This window comes from Vipera ursinii, assembly GCF_947247035.1.
Source record: "Vipera ursinii genome assembly, chromosome: 1".
In the NCBI taxonomy this organism is placed as follows: domain Eukaryota; kingdom Metazoa; phylum Chordata; class Lepidosauria; order Squamata; family Viperidae; genus Vipera; species Vipera ursinii.
The window spans coordinates 127671820-127693516 of NC_139512.1; the positions used below are offsets into that span (position 1 = coordinate 127671820).

The 21697-nt window shown below is 38.6% G+C and overlaps 1 protein-coding gene across 1 annotated transcript in view; it reads right to left on the reverse strand.

Annotated features, from left to right (window-relative positions):
* Positions 1–21697, reverse strand: part of CLASP1 (cytoplasmic linker associated protein 1) — a 219041-nt gene that overhangs the window by 43901 nt on the left and 153443 nt on the right. Inside the window, exons 22-30 of the mRNA XM_083349903.1 lie at positions 20799–20902; positions 13765–13788; positions 11444–11688; positions 9198–9261; positions 8348–8511; positions 7709–7787; positions 7317–7460; positions 1670–1813; positions 41–147 (exon numbers count right to left, since the gene is read on the reverse strand). Coding sequence (XP_083206029.1) covers positions 41–147; positions 1670–1813; positions 7317–7460; positions 7709–7787; positions 8348–8511; positions 9198–9261; positions 11444–11688; positions 13765–13788; positions 20799–20902 — 1075 coding nt within the window. The remainder of the gene's footprint in view (positions 1–40; positions 148–1669; positions 1814–7316; positions 7461–7708; positions 7788–8347; positions 8512–9197; positions 9262–11443; positions 11689–13764; positions 13789–20798; positions 20903–21697) is intronic.

Consider the following 21697-nt stretch of genomic DNA (forward strand, 5'->3'; position numbering starts at 1 on the left):
TACATATTGGAGTCATACTTTAATTAAGCTACCATGTTACCTGGGTGATATTCCTCCGTGAGAACAGTTAGTAGGTGAAGTTAAGGGGCTGGTTCTGCTGCTAAGATGACGTGAAGGGGTTCGGCCAACAGTATTACTAGGAGAACCCTAACATACAAAAAAAAAGAGAAGAAATAACATAATGTAACATAATTACAGGGAAAAGTAAAATGAAATATGGGAACTTTACTTCAGTTAATTTACATTCTGACTTTAGCAGTATGTACAAACATTTTAACATTGACTATTAACCAAGTATCAATTGCTTTAGGGCTTTCAAATTCAATAAAAATTTTCTAGGGTTGGAAGTTATCCACTATTGGTTTCTTTACATTATAAGGTAAACAAGACAAGCTGCTTATCAACATTCATATCATCTATCTGACAGAAGCAAAAGGCTTATTATAGGGAGACCTGAATTTTTTCCCTTCAAGTTGATGACTTAGCAGTATTCTAAAATGAAAGGCTTTGGGGCTCCTTGAAAACACATATTTTCAAGAAATACACAGCAAAGTAAGAAGTCTTGGCTGGATATGTTAGGCGTTTGTGTATGAATGTATAAGAGCACTCAAGTTTAGCAGGGTAGGAGAAGATGAGATCTCCCTTTTCCTTCCATGCAGCTGGACCTACATTTCTACTGTTCTTCCCAGCTGCAGCTTCAAAAGTGAGAGCATTTAAGTGGCAGCAAAACTTTGGAATGTTCTGGTTTGGATTTCTTCTTGAATATTTTGTATATTGGCTCCCAATGCTCCTCCCTTCCTAGTTGTCCACTGGAGGGCAAAGGGTGACACCTGCATCAGGACATCACATAATATCACACTATTTAATTGCATCAGATACAAATCACTGAAAATTTGTAGTAGTGGCATTTCCACGGTGATATCATTCAGTAGATCATCATTCTGGCATCACCATAGTGTGCTACAGACATCACTGAACCACTTCCCTGGGAACAGGTATGTATGTACGTATGTATGTATGCATGTATGTATTGGCTTTATTATTTTTACAAATAACTAAAGACGTTGAACATATCCACTACATCTTCCTCCTCCTATTTTATCCTCTAATTTTTTCTTCACTTTAAGCCACTGGATCTCTAGTATCTGATCTTTCCTGTTCCCTCTTCTTTTGCCAAGAGCCACACTTGGTATCCTGGCATATTAGCAAGCAGAGCTAATATGTAGATAAAGCAAACTATGCAGGGTAATGGCACAATTTTTTTAAAGCATTATTTCTTGAAAGTCCTCTAAGTCCTTAAAAAACCTTTACAACTGCAGTAAAAATAATGCCCCTAGAATTTGGCAGGATAATGAGAGTCCAAGGTTAGGTGAACCTTATGGGTACAATATGCACACCACCCACCCCACTCAAGGCAATGCCCAGGTTCACATAAAAGTACAGGATTCTTGAACTCAGAACTGAGGATAATAAAAAGACATACATCCTTTGGATTCATTCAGAATAACGGTACCTCTTTTATTAAAAGTAGTATCTCTTCTGCCTTATAAAGCCAAAACTCCAGATTTTTATGACTCTGCCCAAATTAACTGGTATTCAAGAAATTACAGTCTTTAGAAATTTTTTGGTTTTGCTGTTTATTTTTTACAGAAAAAAGACCTGATCTTACCACACTAGTGTTGCTGGAGTTCTTGAGGTGGTTATGTAATAGTCTGGTAGCACCATCCTGGAATGTTTTTGGCAAGGCACCAAGTAACATGGTAAACTCGGGAGTGTTCAGTTCGAACAGAGAGATCAGGACTATTTGTGCTGCCTAGAAAGTAAAAAGAAGAAGAAAGTCAGAATTGCAGCATTTTCTTAAAAAATTGTTAAGTGTTACAGGGATGTATCACAATATCCAGATTGCAGTTAAGTACATTCATTATATCTGTAACATCACACATTCCAAATACACAACAGGGAAGTACTGCGCAAATCAATCCATTACAGTAAAAAAAAAGAATCAAAGCAAAACACTTCTCACATCTAATGAAATGCCCCTTGTTTCATTTTTTGTAAACTGCAAATTAAGAATGAAAGGTCTACATATAAGAGTCCAACAAATATACATATAATTCATTTTCCTGTATCAAACGATTTCCAATAAATACAAGCTCAAAAAGTTTTTGTAAAAAAAAAATAGAAACACATTGTGTTTACACAGCTTTGAAAATTAAATTACCCTGTAAACAAGCTGATTCCAGACTTCCATAATATACTTCATACTTCAACAGAACAGGTGATACTGATTCATTAATAACATGAACTTAAATAATTGACTGCAACTACTCAATAAATCAATTTATTTTTATAAATCCATTAGCTATTCCAGTACAAGCTAGTACCTGAAGAAAACGCTCTCTCTCTTCTTTGTATGTTTGTGTGTGTCCATCTATTTCTATCTTTCTACTTATCTTTAAAGTGAGACTAGAACTCACAATCTCCTGGCTTCTAGTCTAGTAACTTAATCACCAAACTTTGATAGGGTTGCATTTATTAAATTCTAATTTCAACTATTAACCCATATTTGTGATTTCTATCTTTCTACATGTATATTTTTCATTTGCCTAGTAATAAATTTTGGCAGGATAAGAAAAACTCACTAAGAAAAAGTACAACTAAGTTTCATTCCATTTCTGTGTGCTGTCCTGTAACGTTTGCCTTGAAAAAAAATACCCATCATGACTTGTTAGATGCTAAAAAGACTGTGTGAGGTTTAATCTATCAATTATGACTGAAATTCAGTCCTTGAACCAGTATCCTTTCTATTAGAATAAGCACTGTTCCTTCAAAATTAAATATTGCAAGTGAAATAGTTCCAGCTGGCCTCTCCTTCTTCCTCAAATCAACGTACTTCTTCCTAACTAGGTGGGAAATCTGTTTGCACAGAACTCAGAAAGTGAAAAATAAGCCACATATGGTCATACTCATCCTGCCCTACAGAAATGTGGAACATTCATTAAAAGAACATTCTTTGAACAGAAAATATTATTTCAAGTCAAGTCCAAGAAAAGAATGGATAACGAATAAAGAAAAATAGCTATATGAACAATCAAGAAAAATCATGCAGATCCAAGCATGGGACTTTTAGTTTAGTTAGGGACATCTACATGCAAGTCAGTGTAGCAACCAAGCAAAAGATCCAATTCTATGTATCCAGTTCTATTTTATACCCTCCCAATGGGTTCAATTTGGGCTGCAGTGCAAATTCCTTTATACTTTTTCAGCTGCCTTATTGGTTCTTAAACCAATTCTGCCAGTTGCTGTTACAATTTTGTTTCCCTCAGAAATTTTCCAGTAACAGCTATTAAAATCCAAAAAATTATCGAAAGGGGCCCCTGTAAATAACATTCCACAAATGCCAAAGGAAAAAGGTATATAAGCACTTTGGTACAACCCAAGTTGTCACTGTGTATAAATAAAGCTCCTTTGCCTTTGTCTCCTGTAACAGGGAAGAGCTGTATTAGCAAGAACCTAAAGCACAGGCATGTTGCAAGTTGATGGAACAGCAGACATGCAATATTGAATTGGAAGCTTTCAGTCATTTTCCATCCACTTTGGGATGTGAACTCATAAGAGACTGCAACTAGCTGCAGATACCTCATATAATACTCATTTAATCTAATTCAAACCAGAGTGAAAGAAACACACGAGGTTATCACACACCACTACATTTTTTTTAAAAAAATCCTCCCCCCATCCATTTTTCCCAAAAATCTAAGCTAGATTAGAATTTTGGACCGCAAACACAGACTAATATTTTATGATTAGTGTATGCTACTTTTAGTCTACCTGTTTACACTTTTCTTCCAAGTTTCCTTCACCAGGACCTGACGAGGCTGCTGCTGGTCTAGCTGGCATATCCTCACCTACCCAACTATGCATGGTCTGAGTTCAACAAATAGGAAATGGAATATTATTTATTAGAACCAAGCACAAGATTTTCACTGACCGTTGCAGAAACATTTATAATGTTTAGTTTCTTGCAGAAGTTGCACTTATAAAGCAGAGATGCTCTTCCAACATGGAACTAATGACATAAAAATGAAAGCGGATGGCCATTATGGAAAAGTGGATATAACTCTTTTTTTTCCCTGGCCTGAATTTTAATGCCCTTTACAATTTGTAGATGTAAATTTTACAATTCCTCTGTTACTCATATAGCATTCAATAGCTGTAACATTATTTTTAGTTATTTATCTCCTTACTCAGCTTTTTTGAAAACAGATAAACTAAACTTACAACCTGAGGCCAGCCAGTTTTATCTCTGACATTGTACTTATGTCACAGATGCTACTGTGTCTAAGTGAACCATCAGAAGTTGGTTTATCTTTTTACTACCGCCTGTTTCTAAACAGATATGTGCATACGGTTAAAGCCTGATGCAGTCAAGTAGCAGCAAATCTGCAAAGCAGCAAATTAGGAAGCCTTTCACTGCAATAGCACTAACAACGATGCACTGTATGCAAAAGTATTTTTGTCTCCTTACGGTTGAGCAACATTCAACCTATTTTTGTAAACTATACTTTGAAAAATTAAAAACGATTTTTAAAATGACTATTGACTTGTGAACAAGATTTAAGTTCTAGATCAGGATTGTCAAACTACAGGCCCATGGGCCGGTTGCATCATGTAGGGGCCGGGCCCACCCCAGCTCCAGCAATGCGAAAAAAGTCACGATACGTCACAACATGTCACGTGACACGGCGTTTGACACCCGTGTTCTAGATGATATTGGCATGTTAAAAATACCAAAGAGAATGTTTTAATTTTGGGGTGGTGGTGGTGATGATAGTGTTAAGTGGGCTCTTAACAGTCATCACCACAGTAGACATTTGCTTACCTAACAATGAGGAAAACACCAAGCTGTTTCATTTAAAAGATGTTTTTATACTTTTTTTTCCTATGAAACAAACAGTTGCTTTTGACAGAATACCTTGTTCTGGAACCTGGAATAAAGGTTTAGAGAAAAGATCTTCCCCATGCTAACTAACCTTTCTCATCGTCTCTATCAATATGGTGGAAGGAGATAGAATTAGCCTCTCTCCTGATTTACTATGTACAGTAAAGGTTTTCTCTGACTATTATCACTATCGTGAAAGAAACATTATTTTAAGGACCCAATGAATACAGTAGTGGTGGACAGCATGCAGCTCACAGATCATATGTTTTGCCCTCCAGCATTAGATAAATAATGAAATAACTTATTATTTTTTCATATTGTTAACGCTTCTGCAAATTTCTATCATATTTTTACCTTGAAGTAAAAAGAAAACATACAAATCCTTTTAAATATGTCCTCTTGTTGATTGCTTGAATTAATCCTAATCTATCTCTAGATCTAAACTGTCTTTAAATAATAATGGGACTGTTCAAATAATCTGGCTAAGAAGTAGGCTTATAAAATATGGTCACAAGACAACTATATCAGCAATATCCATTGCAAGAATCATTGCAATGCATCGTTCTGCATCATGGTTAGCATAAAAACAATTTGTAGAAAAGAACGAATCAAAAAGCATGTAAACCCCAATATGAATTATTTCTCTTTTTTGTGCAGTGAACCCATTAGTCATATTGTTACGTTGAAGAAATACTTCTTGAATGTCTTATTAACTATTTAATGATGCCTTGTTAATGTTATGACTTTACTCTCAACAAATTCAATGCAGTAGCTCTCGTTCCAAAATGGATATTCAAAAGGCTATTATATAATTCATCCCCTGCCATTTAATCTGTATGCACTATATGTTGTTGTCTTTTGGAAAGATGCATTTCATGTCTACCTATTTTTCTGATCAGCTTCCTCTTTCGATTTCAATGGACTTCCTATGATCTGTCTTCTCCTCTTGAACATCACAAGCTTGCATTTCCTTCTACATAGTTTAACCTTACTCTAAAACGTTTCCAAGGTGATATTCTTTTTGACATGCATGGCAAAGACAGCACCTCATGGCACAGCTGGGAACTTCATGGACCACGTTAACATGAACATTGGCAAGAAAGCAAATTTGAAAGTTGATATGATTAACTTTTCCTCACAGGGGAACTAGTAAGAAAACTGAAAAGCTGACGGAGGAACCTCACAGGCAACTGATCTCTCTACTTCTGATTGTGTATGTATATGTGCATGTACGATCGTGGAAGATTTGCTCTGATGAGGTACATACTTTGCCTCACAGAGATTTACTGCACAGCCTCAGCACTGTGAACAACTTACAATCACTTAGTGCTCTACTTTAACGAAGAGGCAGTTCAATTAGCAGAAGCCACTGTTCCCAAACAAAATGATGGCATGAGTGCTCCACTGAATAGAAGTGGAATGGTGCGGTACTACTACATGTTTTTTGTGAAAGTGCTTTGAGGGGCACTGTAATATCTGCACAGGGTTACTACCACGCTTTCCATAGAATTCTTACCTTGTTATATTTTAAGAATAGGAAAAGTTTTTCTTGGCCTCCAAAACTTTTTATTTATTTAAGCCATTAGTTGGAATTTGTGGCCAGCAATTTCCTCTCCATCCTACCACTGCTCACATGAAACCTTGCTTCCTACGGGTTCTAGTAAAGTGTGTGGATGGGAAGGATACAAAAGATGCATGTGAATGACTATATGGATGGACATGAAAGAAATTTCCCTTTTGTGTGTGCTTGATATGCCCTTTCTGGAAAGAATGATATGCATTTGTACTTTCATGAGTGCATTTGCAGGCACATTTGGAATACATACAAAATTTCAGAAAAATAAAAGGATATCTTTCCATTGTGATTATAATAAAGGGGAGGGAAGAGAAACAAGGTGTGTTTTGTCCGGGTTTTATTTTCAGCCAAAACATAATTTGGCTTCTGATTATTTTCCTGAACAAGGCTTTTGCCCACTAAAGTTATCCATGTCGAATTTCGTTTCAGAGAATAAATCTTCCCTGAACTGAATTCCACTCAAATGCTTCCACTAACTGAAAAGTAGTCTCAATCTGCATTCTTTAGCATGCCCTTCCACACAATGTGAAAATTTACCCAGTGCTCCAGAAAAAAAAGGGGAAAGGAGTGACAAAGAAGACTGCAGAGAGGGGGGATCAATGCAAATTGTTACACTAATGTAACTGAAATATTTGGTTGGAGCAAATGGCTTCTACCAAAGGAAGGAATGTATTTATCCAGCAAAAGCAGATTTTGAGTCCAACTGAATGAATTTATCCCTTTGATATAATCTTAATTTTTTTTTGAATGAATTTACAAGAATTCCACCAATTATTGCCTCCCATTGCTTTGACTCACCTTTCTTACATCTGAGCTCTTTGGTTCTGTTGTCCAGGTAATAATCCTAGAAACTGCAAGTTTAGCCTCACTGGAATTTACAAAATCTGTAGGATCCATTTGTCTAGCCAAGGATTCAATGTATTTTAATATTGCCACTTTTACCTGAAGTGAATAGAATACATTTTGTAAATAAAGATAACGCAACAAACTCCAAAGCAAAAAAACTTTTCTCAGCCCAATCTTTTTATGAACCATTGCTTGCCGCAAAAGAGCCAGCTCTAGTTTTTCTGAAAACCCTTAAAATATAACCAAGAATAAAAATGTATTTGCTCCACTTATCTACATTTAAGCATTATGCTTGACTTTACTCTCAGACATACTCACTTCCCAATGAAACTGCAAGCACCTACCTTAAGGTTTGGCGTTTGGGTCTGATCTACGATAAACCTCATCAAAATATTAAATTGTTGGTCAAATGGAAAAGAATCTCTACAATGGAAAGGGAAAAGGGAGCATGAGAACAAGTTCCAAGATTTAAATATAACCAGTGTTTTCCTCAGACAGAGAAAAATTAAATATATAGCAGTTGCATGCCAGAGTTTAAGAAATAAAAATAAATAAGATATACCCCCAGTTTTCAGTCAACTTTCTGAGTAATTGTGTATGTTCTTAAGCCACAAGGAGGACAGATAAAGGAACCAAGTCTTAGTAAAAAGAAGCAATCCATGGGTAGATACTCTATTTTGAACTTGGTTTACTTCAAAGACTTTACTTTCATGTATTCTTAGTTTAGTCTAATTTTGATGTGGGATTTAAATGAGGAAAAATTCTTCCAATTTCTGTCTGGACAGTTGTATCAGATGAGAGGCTCATGGTTGTGGCTTGACAGACTCAATTTATGAGACACTAAATAATAGCTATTCTATCTGGAGATGATAAACATTGCAATCCATCGTATCTGCAAAGCACTAGGTTTGAGAAAGCTGGTTTTGCATTATGTAAAAAAATATGTCAGCAAGTTATCCCCAGTTACTTAGCAGATACACTACCTTGTTACATCCAGAGCTTTCTGCACTTTGGCCTGCACTGATCCCAGCAGGTCAGCACCCATCTTCTTGAGTAACTGTGTCAGAAGAACAAAGAGCCAGTCCTGCAAATCATCCTTGTGAATAATGATGAAGTCTACCAAGGTTTCAAGAAACATGCTGAAAACCTTTAAGTTAAAAGAGATAACGGGAAGTCATGATTTACATAATTATTAACATCATGATTAACACAAAAATGATGAAAATCAAAGGCAAACAAGACCTGCATTAATAGGGATGATTTTGACATCCATGTTAATATTGTGAAGTACCAGGATGTACTGGATGATTCATATTAAATAGATAAAAGAAGTGAAATTAAGTGATGGGAGTGAGGAAGGAAAATAGACTTACTCTCTGTTGTGAATTCCACCGCAAAACAGGCCATGCAACAAAACAAACCATTCATTAGTAAACTGATACAAAAAAAAATCAAAGCAAATTGCTTTAAGGCAGTTTCCCTTGCATTCAGATAAACTGCATTCACAGAAAGTTTAAGATAACTTTATGAAAGAATATTTTTATAATATGCAAGATCAACTGTTTAGTTCTTGAGGCAATCAATGTTTTTGAAATAATTTATCTTCCTACATTTAAAGGGAATGTTCTCCTCTAGATAATATTCTACTTGTATGATTTAATAATGGAATTTAAAATATCTCAGTAATTCACCAGAAAACTGCAAAAACTAAACAACTATTTAGCACAAAAGTTGAAATATTATGATTATTATTTCAATTCAATCATTTATTTATAACCCAACCTCCAACATTTATGGATTTTTAATAAAATGTGCATATATATTAAAATTTACCTTGCTATGGGGGTCTGCAAACATACGTGTGAAGATTTCACATAACCTTTTCAACTCCACACGGCTAAACCCAAACAAAAAAACCCCAACCCAAATTATTGTAGAACATTAGAAATGGCAAAAGATAGCAATAAAAATGTATATACAAAACCCATCATTTATTTCTAAACCAGCAAATGAGTATAGACGAGGAAACTTCATTCTAATTTCAACAGATGAGAGGACTTCAATATAAGGTTAAGAGACTATACTTTAGCCTTCTAACATTTGTGATATAATCTAAATCAGGCATGTCCAATCCACAGCGCCAGACAGCTAGTAATGTGACCCCACAAGATCATAAACTTTTAACATCATTATGTGCTTTATATACATTAATTATACGGCCTCAAACAATTCATCTTCTCAATGTAGGCCAGGCAAATCAAAAGGTTGGTTCCCTCTATCTTTAAATGTTTTGCTGTCTTGCCAAAATGTGCTTTAACTATGCCCCATGTAAAGAACTGATCTGCCTTGCAGTATGTTCTCCTTACATATTGAGATGACTCCTTCTTCTCTTTACTGAAGGAAAGTCTTAGGTTCAATCTTTTTTCCAGAAACACACAGCTGAAGGATTGCCTCCTTGAAGTCTCAAACAGAGAGTTCTAGAGAACTAAAATGTTCTCCCACTGATTTTTGGATAGTGCACTTCTGGTATCCAACTCACTCCCATGGCTTATATTCAATTGTGTTTTATGGTAATACAAAAGAACAAATGGGACACAAAACAAGTAATTTCAGTTCTCTTGGACACTCTGTCTTGGACTTCAACACACTTGCCCTGAGCCAAGGAAATTACAAGAGGTAGCTTCATCAGGAATAACAGAACTGGAATTCATTGAACATTTTACATCATTTCTCATAAACGTCTTCTCGTTAAACTGTATATTTTAAATGTCAGAGTATTTAATCATCAGTTCAACTTTTTTCTAAACTAGGGCCCCACCAAGCAAGTTTGGGCAGTGTCCCATAATTCTCTATGCATACTGTTTCATATGTATATTAGGAAAGTTACTATTTACATATTTGTTGGGCTTTCTTTAACCCAGAGTTTTCATTCAGATGCCCTGAATCTGGATACACATTTTGCTCTCTTGTTTATTTTTGATTACTGAGGGATGTGGATGACATCTCCAAAGGGGATGATGCAAAACATTCAAAATCTTTTTGCTTTCTCAGGTTTTTATTTTTATTTACTAGTTTTTTTATCCCAACTTTGAGTATCTAATACTCAAGGGAATGTATCTAATTCTCCTTCCTTCTCCTATTTTTCCTGCAAGCGATAACCTTGTGAGGTGGTTTGGGCTGAACTGAGAGATGTGACTACCCCAAAGTCAACCAGTCAGCTTTCCGGCATAAGGTGGGATAAGAACTCACAATCTTCTGATTTTTAGGTCAGAACCTTAACTACTACAGCAAAATAAATATCTTTAGCAGCATGATTCCTGTCTGTCAGCATCTACGCATGATATATTTCTGGACTGGAAAAAAAAATTATGCAAGGCTGCCAACCATAAATTGCTCAATTCTGGACAGGTAGTCCTCAACCTTGAACCCAGAATTTATGTTGCTAAGTGAGAAATTTGATAAATTATCTTTTGCCCCATTTTACGACTTTTCTTGCCACGTTTGTTAAGTGAATCACTGCAGTTGTTAAATTAGTAATATGACTAGTTGTAACTTTTGCTACAATCATTGTAACGTTGAACGGTCACTAAGTGAACTGTTGTAGGCCGAGGACTACCTGTATTTAATAAAGAGGACAGAATTACAGCATTACAAAGTATGTTCTAAATCACAGCTCAACTTTTTCAAAATCTTCTCTATTTTCTTAATTTATTCAAGGGAAAAAGAAGATGAAAAGGCTCCTAAATACATTCCATTATATGAACAGCTTTGAATATCTACAATATCGTTATCACCAAGTAGGAAAGCTATTCTGCTATGATATTCATTCCAATTGTTCATCATAATTATAAATTGGATTTAAAAATAATGATAACAATGGGTGAGAGTAACAAAAAAACAGTCCCATCATTAAAATGCTGGCTATCTAAAACATACCATACAACTGAGATTAATAGTAAAGAAAATATTGATGAATTAGAAGAAGCATTAACTTTTCATAATTTATGGAACTCTTTTAAAGACTTGATAAAGAACAGGTACAAAATATACTAATAGTTACTAATTAAATATGCACTCACCTTAATGTCCTCTGGCTCTTCAATAGGTTTTGCAAGCCAATTAACCCCTCCTTCCTTTCAGACCAGTTGGAACTAGCACAGTGGTTTAAGACCTCAGCTACATCTTCTGTTTGTCGCAGGTAGTGTGGGATACCTCCATTGCGGGAACCATAGGACCGCTCCGAGCAAGCACTGGAGGCATCACTGTTTGCATCATCATCAGAATACATCCCACATGGTTCATACCTTCTTCTCACCTGTTTTTTCTGGTGGGAGGGGGAAATAAATATTGGATTTAGCAGTTCTGAACGGTTGCACTAAAGTACAGTTATTCCTTGCTTAATCACCATTCATTAAAATTATAATAGAGCTAAACAAAGGGACTTACACAAAGTTACAGCCATTGCCCCCAGAATGAATATTAAGTGCTTGGCAGCCTGTCCATTCTTAGGACTGACCAGAGGGGTGCCCCAGCTCAGCTGCCCACCAGATCCATCAGTGTGCACAAATCTACTGCAGGCTTAGAGGCTGGACCTGCTCCCCATCCTACTATGCCCAGGAGACCTCAATTTGTTACAGGGATAGCACACGTAATTTGCCCACTTACCTTTGAGTTTTTCTGCCTCAGTCGACAGGAACATTTTGCCGATGCAATATGCAGCCTTCCTATAGAGACTGTCTCATGCTATTCTGCAAGCAGATGCCAAATTGTGTGATTTGGAGACGCAGACTTCTGAACTAATATGAGACTGGCGCCAACTCTGGTGATCATTTGGAAAGCTAGAAAGAGGCTCTTTCTAGCTGTCCAAATAATCATGTTCACTAACTTTCTAGCCTAGGGTAGAAAGAGAATGGTGCCAGCTCATGTGATGGTTTAGAAGACTAAAAGACCCTCTTCATAACCTTTCCAATAAATGCATTCACTAGCACGATCATTTGGGAGGCTAGAGTGAGTCTCTAGCCTTTAGCTTTCCAAATGATTGTGAGCCGGTGCTCATTTGCAGAATGGCATGAGGTGGCATCTGTGCACCCATCAGAAGCTGCAGAAACATGCAAAGATAAGCAGAGCAATTTATGTGCCTTGTTGGGCCTTTCCCAGGTGTGCAGGCTGGGGAGCAGGCCTGGGCCTCCTGGGCATTGTGAGGTGTGAACAAGGCTGAGGCCTCCTAGCCTCCAGCAGGTTCTGTGCACTAGGGGGCCCTCTAGCTGGCCCTTAGCAGGTCTCCACACACGCGCCGGGTTCCCGGGCCTTCCCCAACCCCCCCCCCCCCGAAGCATCCCACATTTGCAAACGAAACAACTCAGCTACAATCATCCTGATCATGTTAAATTATTGTTTAATTCTGAACAAAAATCCAGGTGAGTGCCAGACAAAGACACCCACGCCCTCAAGGCATGTTTTAAGTGATGAGGAATTATGCAAATTCTTCAAAAGAGGTGCATTATAATATGAAAGAGCAGATTTAAAGCTGCTCTTTTCAAATAGCCATGTCTTTTTTTCAGGTTTAAAAAACTGCTTGATAAGCTGTCTTGACTGTATTGCCACATTGCTTCATAGTTGCTCTCACCTGTTATGCAGCTTCTCGCCTGAAGGCTTTGCATAGAGCTAATGAGAACCTGAGTCTTACTATCAAATATTTTTCTGTGGCTACCATTTCTTCATCACAGAATATAAATTAACCTCCTAAACCTATTTCCATATCTTTTCTACCTTCCTGTATATTTTCTGTATAATTTTCAGAAAGTCTGTATCAGGCATGTCCAACCTGCGGCCCTGGGCAACTAGTAATGCAGCTGCACAAGATAATACAAATATTTTAAAAATAAAATAAATGAAGCTTGTTATTTATATACATTAACTAAATTATATATTTTATATGTGGCATATATATATATATATATATATATATATATATATATATATATATATATATGTGTGTGTGTGTTCGCGGGTGTTTGTATGTGGATCATCTTTGGTCATTCGTCTTTTTTCCCGCGTAGAATTGAAGGTGTAGGAGCCTACACCTTCAATTCTACGCGGGAAAAAACCTGAATGACCAAAGATCCATATATATATATGGCAGAATTTGTGTTCTCTTGACTTTAGTATAGACAGATATACTAAACATGTTGAAGGCACCAAAGTTCTGTAGTTTGATAGGATGCAATGCTTGGACATAAAGGTATCAAAATAATTACAGACCTATATCATATTGTAACAGGGGAAGCAAAAAAAGGGGAGGGAGGGAGGGAAGGAAAGAAAGAAAGAAAGAAAGAAAGAAAGAAAGAAAGAAAGAAAGAAAGAGGCAGGGAGAAAAAAAATGTCAGGATGGCACTAGTACCTTGCTTCTGGAGTCTCCTAAGAGCTGTATGCAGGAAAATATTGAAGGGTGGGAAAAAGCATAGAAAATTATGTCAGAAGCTTCTGCAGGCATTTTTCTTGCAACAAAAACACAAGCAAATGAGTCTTAGCAAATTAAAAATACAAATTCAGCCAGTTTCTTTTAAGAAATATAAAATGAGCTCAGACAGAGGCATCAAATTGTGCATTCTACTGTTCTCATCTTCCTACGGCCAAGGACTTCAAAAAATGCATGCACACAAGTAATATGCATTTAGAATTCTGGCTTTTTAAAGGCGATATTAATATGTTATGCCAGAAACGGGCTATATTTGGGGGGGGGGGGGGGCGCTTGGGGAAGACTTAGTATTCCTGAGGGTAAAGTCCACAGTGGATAGGTCAGGATGGATTTATATATTGTATATGGGTAAAGCTAGGATTCCGTCCCCCACAAATTTTGTGTTTTTGTATGAAGCCTATTTTAGGGCTTGCACCACAGCTGCATATGTTTCTGGCCTCACATCATTAGTTTTCAGCAATTGCAATGTCTAAATTGATGAGTTACTTTCTCAGCTGTAGGATGTTATGTTTCATGTCATGCTTATGTCTATATAATACTCTCAGGGGGAAAAATGAGATCTAACATAGTTATTATTTATTTACTAGGTGCCATTGAGGACAGTTTACTGTAATAGATACCAATTCCCAAGTCTGGAAATATTCCCTCGTCTCCTGGAATTAAACTCCAAAAGCTCTTTTGTCACTAAAGATGATCAAATATGCTGTGAGGGTTAAGAGTTCAGTTCTTATAGCTTACTCTCTCTACTACTGAATAAATTCCCTGTGTCTCAAAGTTTATTTGGTTTCCCTGTCAACAGGTCTTTCTCTGCAGTGATGTAGGAATAAAAGAACTCCCCTTGGGCCAGGCTCAGTTGATCTCTTTTTACAGGTACAACAATCAGCCTTGGCCAGCACTGAGAATTTGGCCTGAAGGGACTTGTTTTACATCTTTTTTTAATGGAAATACAGCTTTTACTGTGAAGCAAAGTATCTTGAATCCAAAAAAGAAGAAAGGAGAGAAGAGAGAAATATTCCTTTAAGGCTATTAGAATATTTATATAAGAGGTGAAGGCAAATAGGCAAGGGAACAGCTGAAGAAAGTTAAAGAATTGTTGATGGTGATCAACAACACAGAGCAAAAAGCAGCTAAGTTCTAAAAAGATGGAGATGAACATTTTTTTTACACATCACATTTTAGGAACTTGTAAATTTTAAAGAGGGTTTCTTTAAAAAAAAGTAACAAAACATCATTAAATATATCCTTTTGTGAATTTCTCAACCAGTTTGTCTCTTTGTAAGTGAAATTAACCAAATGTGCTCATCACACTAGTTAGAATTTGAGAAAAATAAGGCAAATACTACAAATTAGAATAACAGTATCATTTAAATAAGGGGTCCCTGACCACCCCCCCCCCCCGGACCACAGCCTATTCGCAACAGGGACACGCAAGTGGTGGACCGGTGTGCACGTGTGCGCAGCTCGACTTGTGTGAGCGGTGAGCTGGCTTGTGTGCAGACACGTGCACAGCTCAACTTGCGCAAATCAAATTGCACGCAAGTGTATGTGTGTCCCGGCCCACCACTTGCACAAATCAAGTTGCACGTGCACATTGATGTCAGCCTGTCACTTGTGCGGCCTGGTTCTCCTCTCCACCCCTCCGCCAGGCTGCCAAGCCAAAAAGGCTGGGGACCACTGATTTAAATAGTTCTGATCAATGAAAGTTAGAACACAGCGGCAATTGTGAAACGGAAAACATATACACTGTACTGTAGTAAAATTCCTAAAATAGTCACAATTTTTGTTAAAGGAGAAGTTACGTGCAATTGTATGAATGCTACATTTCAGGGTCAAAAGTTCAGTTCTCTATCCTAAGGTATTTGCTATCATTTAAAATTATATCAAAATTTGTTGTTGTTATTATTTAAGTTATAACTTCAAGAAGCAAAAGAAAAAGACTATTGGACCAATGGATGATTTCATACATGGTTATCAGTAGGTAGAAAAGTCAGAGCATCTTCTACTCGCAGGAGCTAGAATTATAATCTTCCTTCTAAAATCACAGTATTGCAAAGTATCTTAGGTAAAGGATTTTTTTCTTTGAGGTTTATAGCCAAAGATAAGCCAGAAGAAAGCCACATTTACCAACACTAAGGACAGCAGGCCTTCATTTCTTCCAGACCCTATAGCCAACTTATCCAAGCTCAAGTCACTTGAATCAAGTCACTTGAGTATCAACAATCAGCTCCCAACCTACTCTTGCATTTCCAAAATTCCACATGTAATTCTATGACAGTTTTGATGAAAAAGAACTGGAACTGTAGTTGTTGGAAATATTGTTTCACAGGACTATGAATGAGATCTTCAACACCATGTAATTTATATAACTATATTAATCATATATTGCTGGGCAACCTTTTCTTATACAGGTAGTCCTCGAGTTACGAATGTAATGGTGCCTGCCCATTCGTAACTCGAAAACTTGTAGGAGTGAATCTCGTACCTCGAATGTGATTCACTCCCTGCTTGTTAAGACGCACACAGCTCACTAACTGAACATGAGGTATCGAAGATTCGTTTTCTCTATGCCCCTGTTCCTGCTATCACCCAGATCTGAGGCTGGGAGATGCTTCCGTATGCCTCCAGAGGCCGGATTCGGGCGTCTGAAGCCTTTTCCAGGCTGCTGCCACCTGGATCTGAGGCTCTGGGATTCTTACAGACCCTCCAGAGGGGGGGAGGAGCAACCTGGAAAAGGCCTCCAGCTGCTGGAGGCACACACAACTGTTCTGCAGCCTCAGTTCCAGGTGGCAGCAGTCTGGAAAAGACCTCCAGCGGCCGGATCCAGCCTCCAGAGGGCCACAGAAGTGTCTCCCGGCCTCAAGTCTGGGTTGCAGCGGCCTGGAAAAGGCCTCCAGCACCCAAATCCATCCTCCGCGGAAGCATCCCCCAGCTTTAGTTCCATTCTCTGTTACTGAGAACAGAGGCCTAAAGTACATGAGATCACGTGAGATCAGTAGCATGAGATCTCGTCCCAGTGATCTCGCGTGAACTTGCATTACTTTAGGCCTCCATTCTCTACAATTGCACCAAAGGCCTGGAGCAGCCAAGAAAGCGAAGGATCTCGATCTTCACAGGGTGAGTATTGAAGGTCTAGTGCCTAGGGAGACCCGTGACAGGGGTGAGGAGGGAGGGAACAACCAGGGTGAATGTTGCAGTATCACTGTGGTCATTCATAAGGGTGAATGATTGCTGTGGTGCGGCAACATTCATCATTTCGGAACTTGCTCATAAGCACTGGGGGCACTTATTGTGTAACTTCAAACGTTCACAAAGGGAACGCTCATAACGTGGGGATTACCTGTATTTAATAAAATCCTGGTTATCAACCTATAGTTACAATAACTTTATCCAATAAACCTCATTTTATCAAATCAGAAACTAAACATTCGTCAGCCAAGTGGCTCCAATTTTAATATTTTATTATTTTTTAGTTCTTAGTTTGTAAATTCATTACACGTTCGGTCTTTATGAATAGTGCTAATGGAAGAAAAATAATGCAATTTTGGATTCAGCAGAAAAGCAAAAAAAATGTTCAAATTGTCTTTTTTTCTGCTATAAAATAATGTCAAAAATATGCATGTAGCATGTGCTTCCTAATAATCTGCAAAAGTTCAGTTTCATATAGTATTTATGGATCATTTAGTGGATGAGAATGCAGGTTTTCACTGCACTGTGTTACCCAATAACATATTTAGAGACAATAGATTCTATTTGTACATTATCTTGTAACTCATAGTTCATAATGCTAAGAGCCTTCCATATATTGTCTGCCACTCTGGATCTCCAACATTTGCGACTAACAGCAAAATGTCAAAAGTAATTTTCAGTAAATATGAACTTAAAACCTAGTCCATAGAATCATCTGCAATCAGAGATGCAGTAATGCAATCTGTTATAATTGTTTATAAAATTATTTATATATTTTTGCTTTTAAGTAGACTCTTAATTTCAAGAGTACAAGAGAATTTGAAAATATTAAAGTACCGTATATACATGAGTATAAGCCGAATTTTTCAGCCCACTTTTTGGGCTGAAAACTTCACTTCGGCTTATACTCCAGTGCAGGGGTCGGCAAACGGAACTGGTTCCGTCACACAAACAAAAAAGTGGGAGGCAGAAGGAGGGAGCACGTCCCTCCCTTCTTTGTCTGCTCCGCGGCTGCCCTGTGGGAGGGGAACAACGCCTTGTGTGCCCAGCCTGTCCCCTGGCCCCGGCACAGGGGGCGAGAGAGGCGGCGTTTGGGCCAGGCCAGAGGACGAAGCCGGACCGTGCGAGCTGCGCTCCCCCCTCCCTCCGAGCAGAAACCCGGTCCTTGCCGCTCCCGAGGATCTGCGAGGCTGGGGGAGCCGCCCTTCCCCTCGTTTGCCCCGGCGGACGCTCCTGGCGCTGCTGCTAATGGGCGCGATTCCAGCCGGAGACATCAGAAAGCCGCCGCCGTCCTTGGGAGAGGTGCGCGCGCACCTCCGCACGAACGGGCGGCGGTGCCGCTCTTTGGGGGAGCTGCCGCGGCACGTTTGCAGGCTGCCAAAGGCGGCAGCTCTGCAGGCGGGCCGCAGCAGCAGCTGTTGCGGCCTACGGGCGCGACATTCGGCAGGGCCCCTCTTCGCAGCATGGCGCGAGGCCCTCACCCCCCACGGACGCGCCCTCCTCGCCACGGGAGCCACCCCCGCCATCCTCGCACACCACTAGTGCAGGCCCACCTCGTCTTGGGGGCCTGCCCTCCACACACCGGCTGCATCTTCCGATCGACCGACGCCGCCAGGGGGGCCCCGCCCCTTCTACCTACTAGCCTGGCTGGAGACACGGCGGCAGCAGCTAACTTTGCTTTTCCTATGTATGCCGTAGCAGACGCCAATGGGAGGTGTGGCGGGAGACGAGAAAGATTCGTGCGTTACTTTTCTCAGATTGGTGCCTACGCTTAGAAGCAAGAAAAAGAAGTCCCGAAGCCACTTTCCCGGGGCTGCTTGTTTGGGTGGGGAAGGGGGGGTTGTAAATCGCGGGGTCCCTGCCCCTCCTGGTGTCATGGCAACGGCGGTGGCACCACTGATCCAGTGCTGGAAGTAAATGGATCCGTAATTCTGAATAAAGGAGAAAATAATTCCCAACCCTCCAGGTGTAGCTCCTCTCCTCATCCCCACTCTCAAGCCTCTGTTAGAAACATCTTAAAAAGATTTGCTGCTTGCAGCGACTCCCAAGATAACTCTGCCAAGGAAAAGAGATCCGCGATATGGGGTGGGGAGAGGGGGAAGGGCAGTAGTTGCACCCACACTGGTTGCATGTTAATAGTGTCGGGGACTGCGGTTCACGGCGCTTCGGTTACTGGGGAATATTTTTATCAGTTGCAAAGCTGCTTTCCACACTACAGCTGCGTTCCCGCTCGTCGCCAGCCATAAAATGGTTGATAGGGCTTTGGGTCGACTGAGCAATGTAGGACCGCAGCCTTTATGATCTTTATGATCTTTATGATCTTGATTGCTACCAAGGAAGCCCCATTGACTTGATTCATCTTAAATGTCTGGATGCTGCAATTGTCTCTAGGAAAAGGGGTTCAGACAGCAGTGCATATTTTTCCCCTGTTGCAATATGTAGTAAGACAACTACTCTGACTTGAGGGAGGGGAGAATTAACGTGCCGCGGCAGCTTTCCCAAACAGCGGCGCCGCTGCCCGTTCGCGGGGAGGTCCGCGCGCACCTCTCCAAAGGTTTGGGGAGGTGCGCGCGCACCTCTGCTCGTTCGGAGAGGTGCGCGCGCACCTCTCGGAATGGGCAGCGGTGCCGCTTGTTGGGAAAGCTGCCACGGCCTGTTTGCAGAGCTGTTAATACTTTAATGTTATATATTGTTTTTGTTGAATATACTGATAATATATTGTTTTTGTTGACCCTCTTTTCCACATGCCTCAATTAAAGCAATTTTATTGTTATCTACCTGTATTTTTATTTTTGAAATTTACCGTGAGCTGCTGCATTTCCCAGCCTCGGCTTATACTCGAGTCAATAACTTTTTCCAATTTTTTGGGTAAAATTAGGGGTCTCGGCTTATATTCGAGTCGGCTTATACTCAAGTATATACGGGTACATAGATTTAATGAAGTTTAAGTCCAGGAACATGTTTTATTTCATCTTATTTTTGTACACAAAACTTTCTTATATTTAATAGAATTTCAGAATTGAAAAGGGATGGCTGGAATTGTATTCCTTTTACTGCTACATAACTAAGAATCACAAATGTGTTTTATTATTGCAAATCATCCAAAGACCAACCAACAGGTGCAGATCAATCAACCCATAATCTAATTATTATTAACTATTGTTAATAGTAATTAACAAGTGACCCTGATCAGAAACCTCTAGAATTAATGACAGGAGCCTTTGTCAAGGTAACCCATACAAACTTTCCCTAGGGTAGGACAAAGCAATTTATTCTCAATAGACATTTCAACTATAAATTTTAACTCTCCAAAATGGACAAATTAATAAGAATAAAACACATTTCTGGAACACGAAGCGAACATATTGCACATACTGACACATCCAGTATAAGTATTATTCACCATTTATACTAGGAGACTGGTTAATTCTCTTCATAATGGCATTTGTGAGCATTTGACACAGATGGTTTCACTATTATAATGCATTCACTTGAAAGATAATGTATACAAACAGTAAGATTTATTTCCACAAATAAAATATCAGGATCAGACCGTGAAACTCATCTTCTCCATTTCACTGCACTAATGCCAACAATTCAACTTTTCACATCTTCCCAAATCCTAAAGAAAGATTTAAGCAGACTCACATGTACACATACAGGCTCATTTAATAGAACACATATAAGATTAAGGAGAGGAAAACGTACGTACAGAAAGCAACTTCAAGTAACTTTCTGGAGTTGGTAACATGTTGTGCTTTCCCTCTTACCAATGCATCTGCCACAGCAGTCTCCAGATCTGTGCTTGTGTTCGGAACTCGCATTGCATTCATAGAGGCAGGCAACCTGCCTGGCTGGCCAAGCCCAAACCGGTCTGCACAAAAGACAAGAATGAAAGCCATCATTACATAAGTTCACAGCCCCTTGGAATATTAATAAGGCCATTGGCTGCTTTAATTCTTATTGGGTACAAGTTTTAAGAATTATTATGAGGCTATAATAGAAAGTCAAACAAATTCTGTGTATTATGGTTAGAAAAGAGGGACAGGAGATTTAAACTCTTTTACAATAATGCTTAAATATAACTACTTTTACATATTCTCAATTTTTCAAAGGAAGAAGTGTAAGCACTATGGCAAAGTTCTTCAACTTCGTAAGAAACTTGCAATAATATATTGTTAATTTCTTAACTTACTTCTAATAGTATTTTTGTGAACTAGCTTATTCAAGTCTTAATCTAAGTAGTTCCAATTATTGTGATTGTTTTATATTTGTGTACTTACTGGTTAAATTTTAGTGAAAACAGAACCAAGAATCGAAATTAAAGCTTAAGCAATTTGTACAACTGATCAACAAAAAATTAAAGGCGATAGTTTTTTTTTTAAAAAAAACAACAACAAATACTCTATGCACTATTCCCATTGTATTTGGAAGATGAATAAATCTTCATAGACCATCAAATAATCTTAAGATTTCCCCCTCCCAATCTCTTAATATATAGTTAAATGTTAAACTTTTAAAATAAATAATATTAATTTATTTAGTCCATTAAGAATTCTTTGAGATTTACTAATTTGGGTTTTTAAAAGTAATCACTATTTTATTTCTTTAAATGGAAATATTAACTGACTATGGTTTTAAATTTGGCTTTTATTGGGTTAAATTGTCA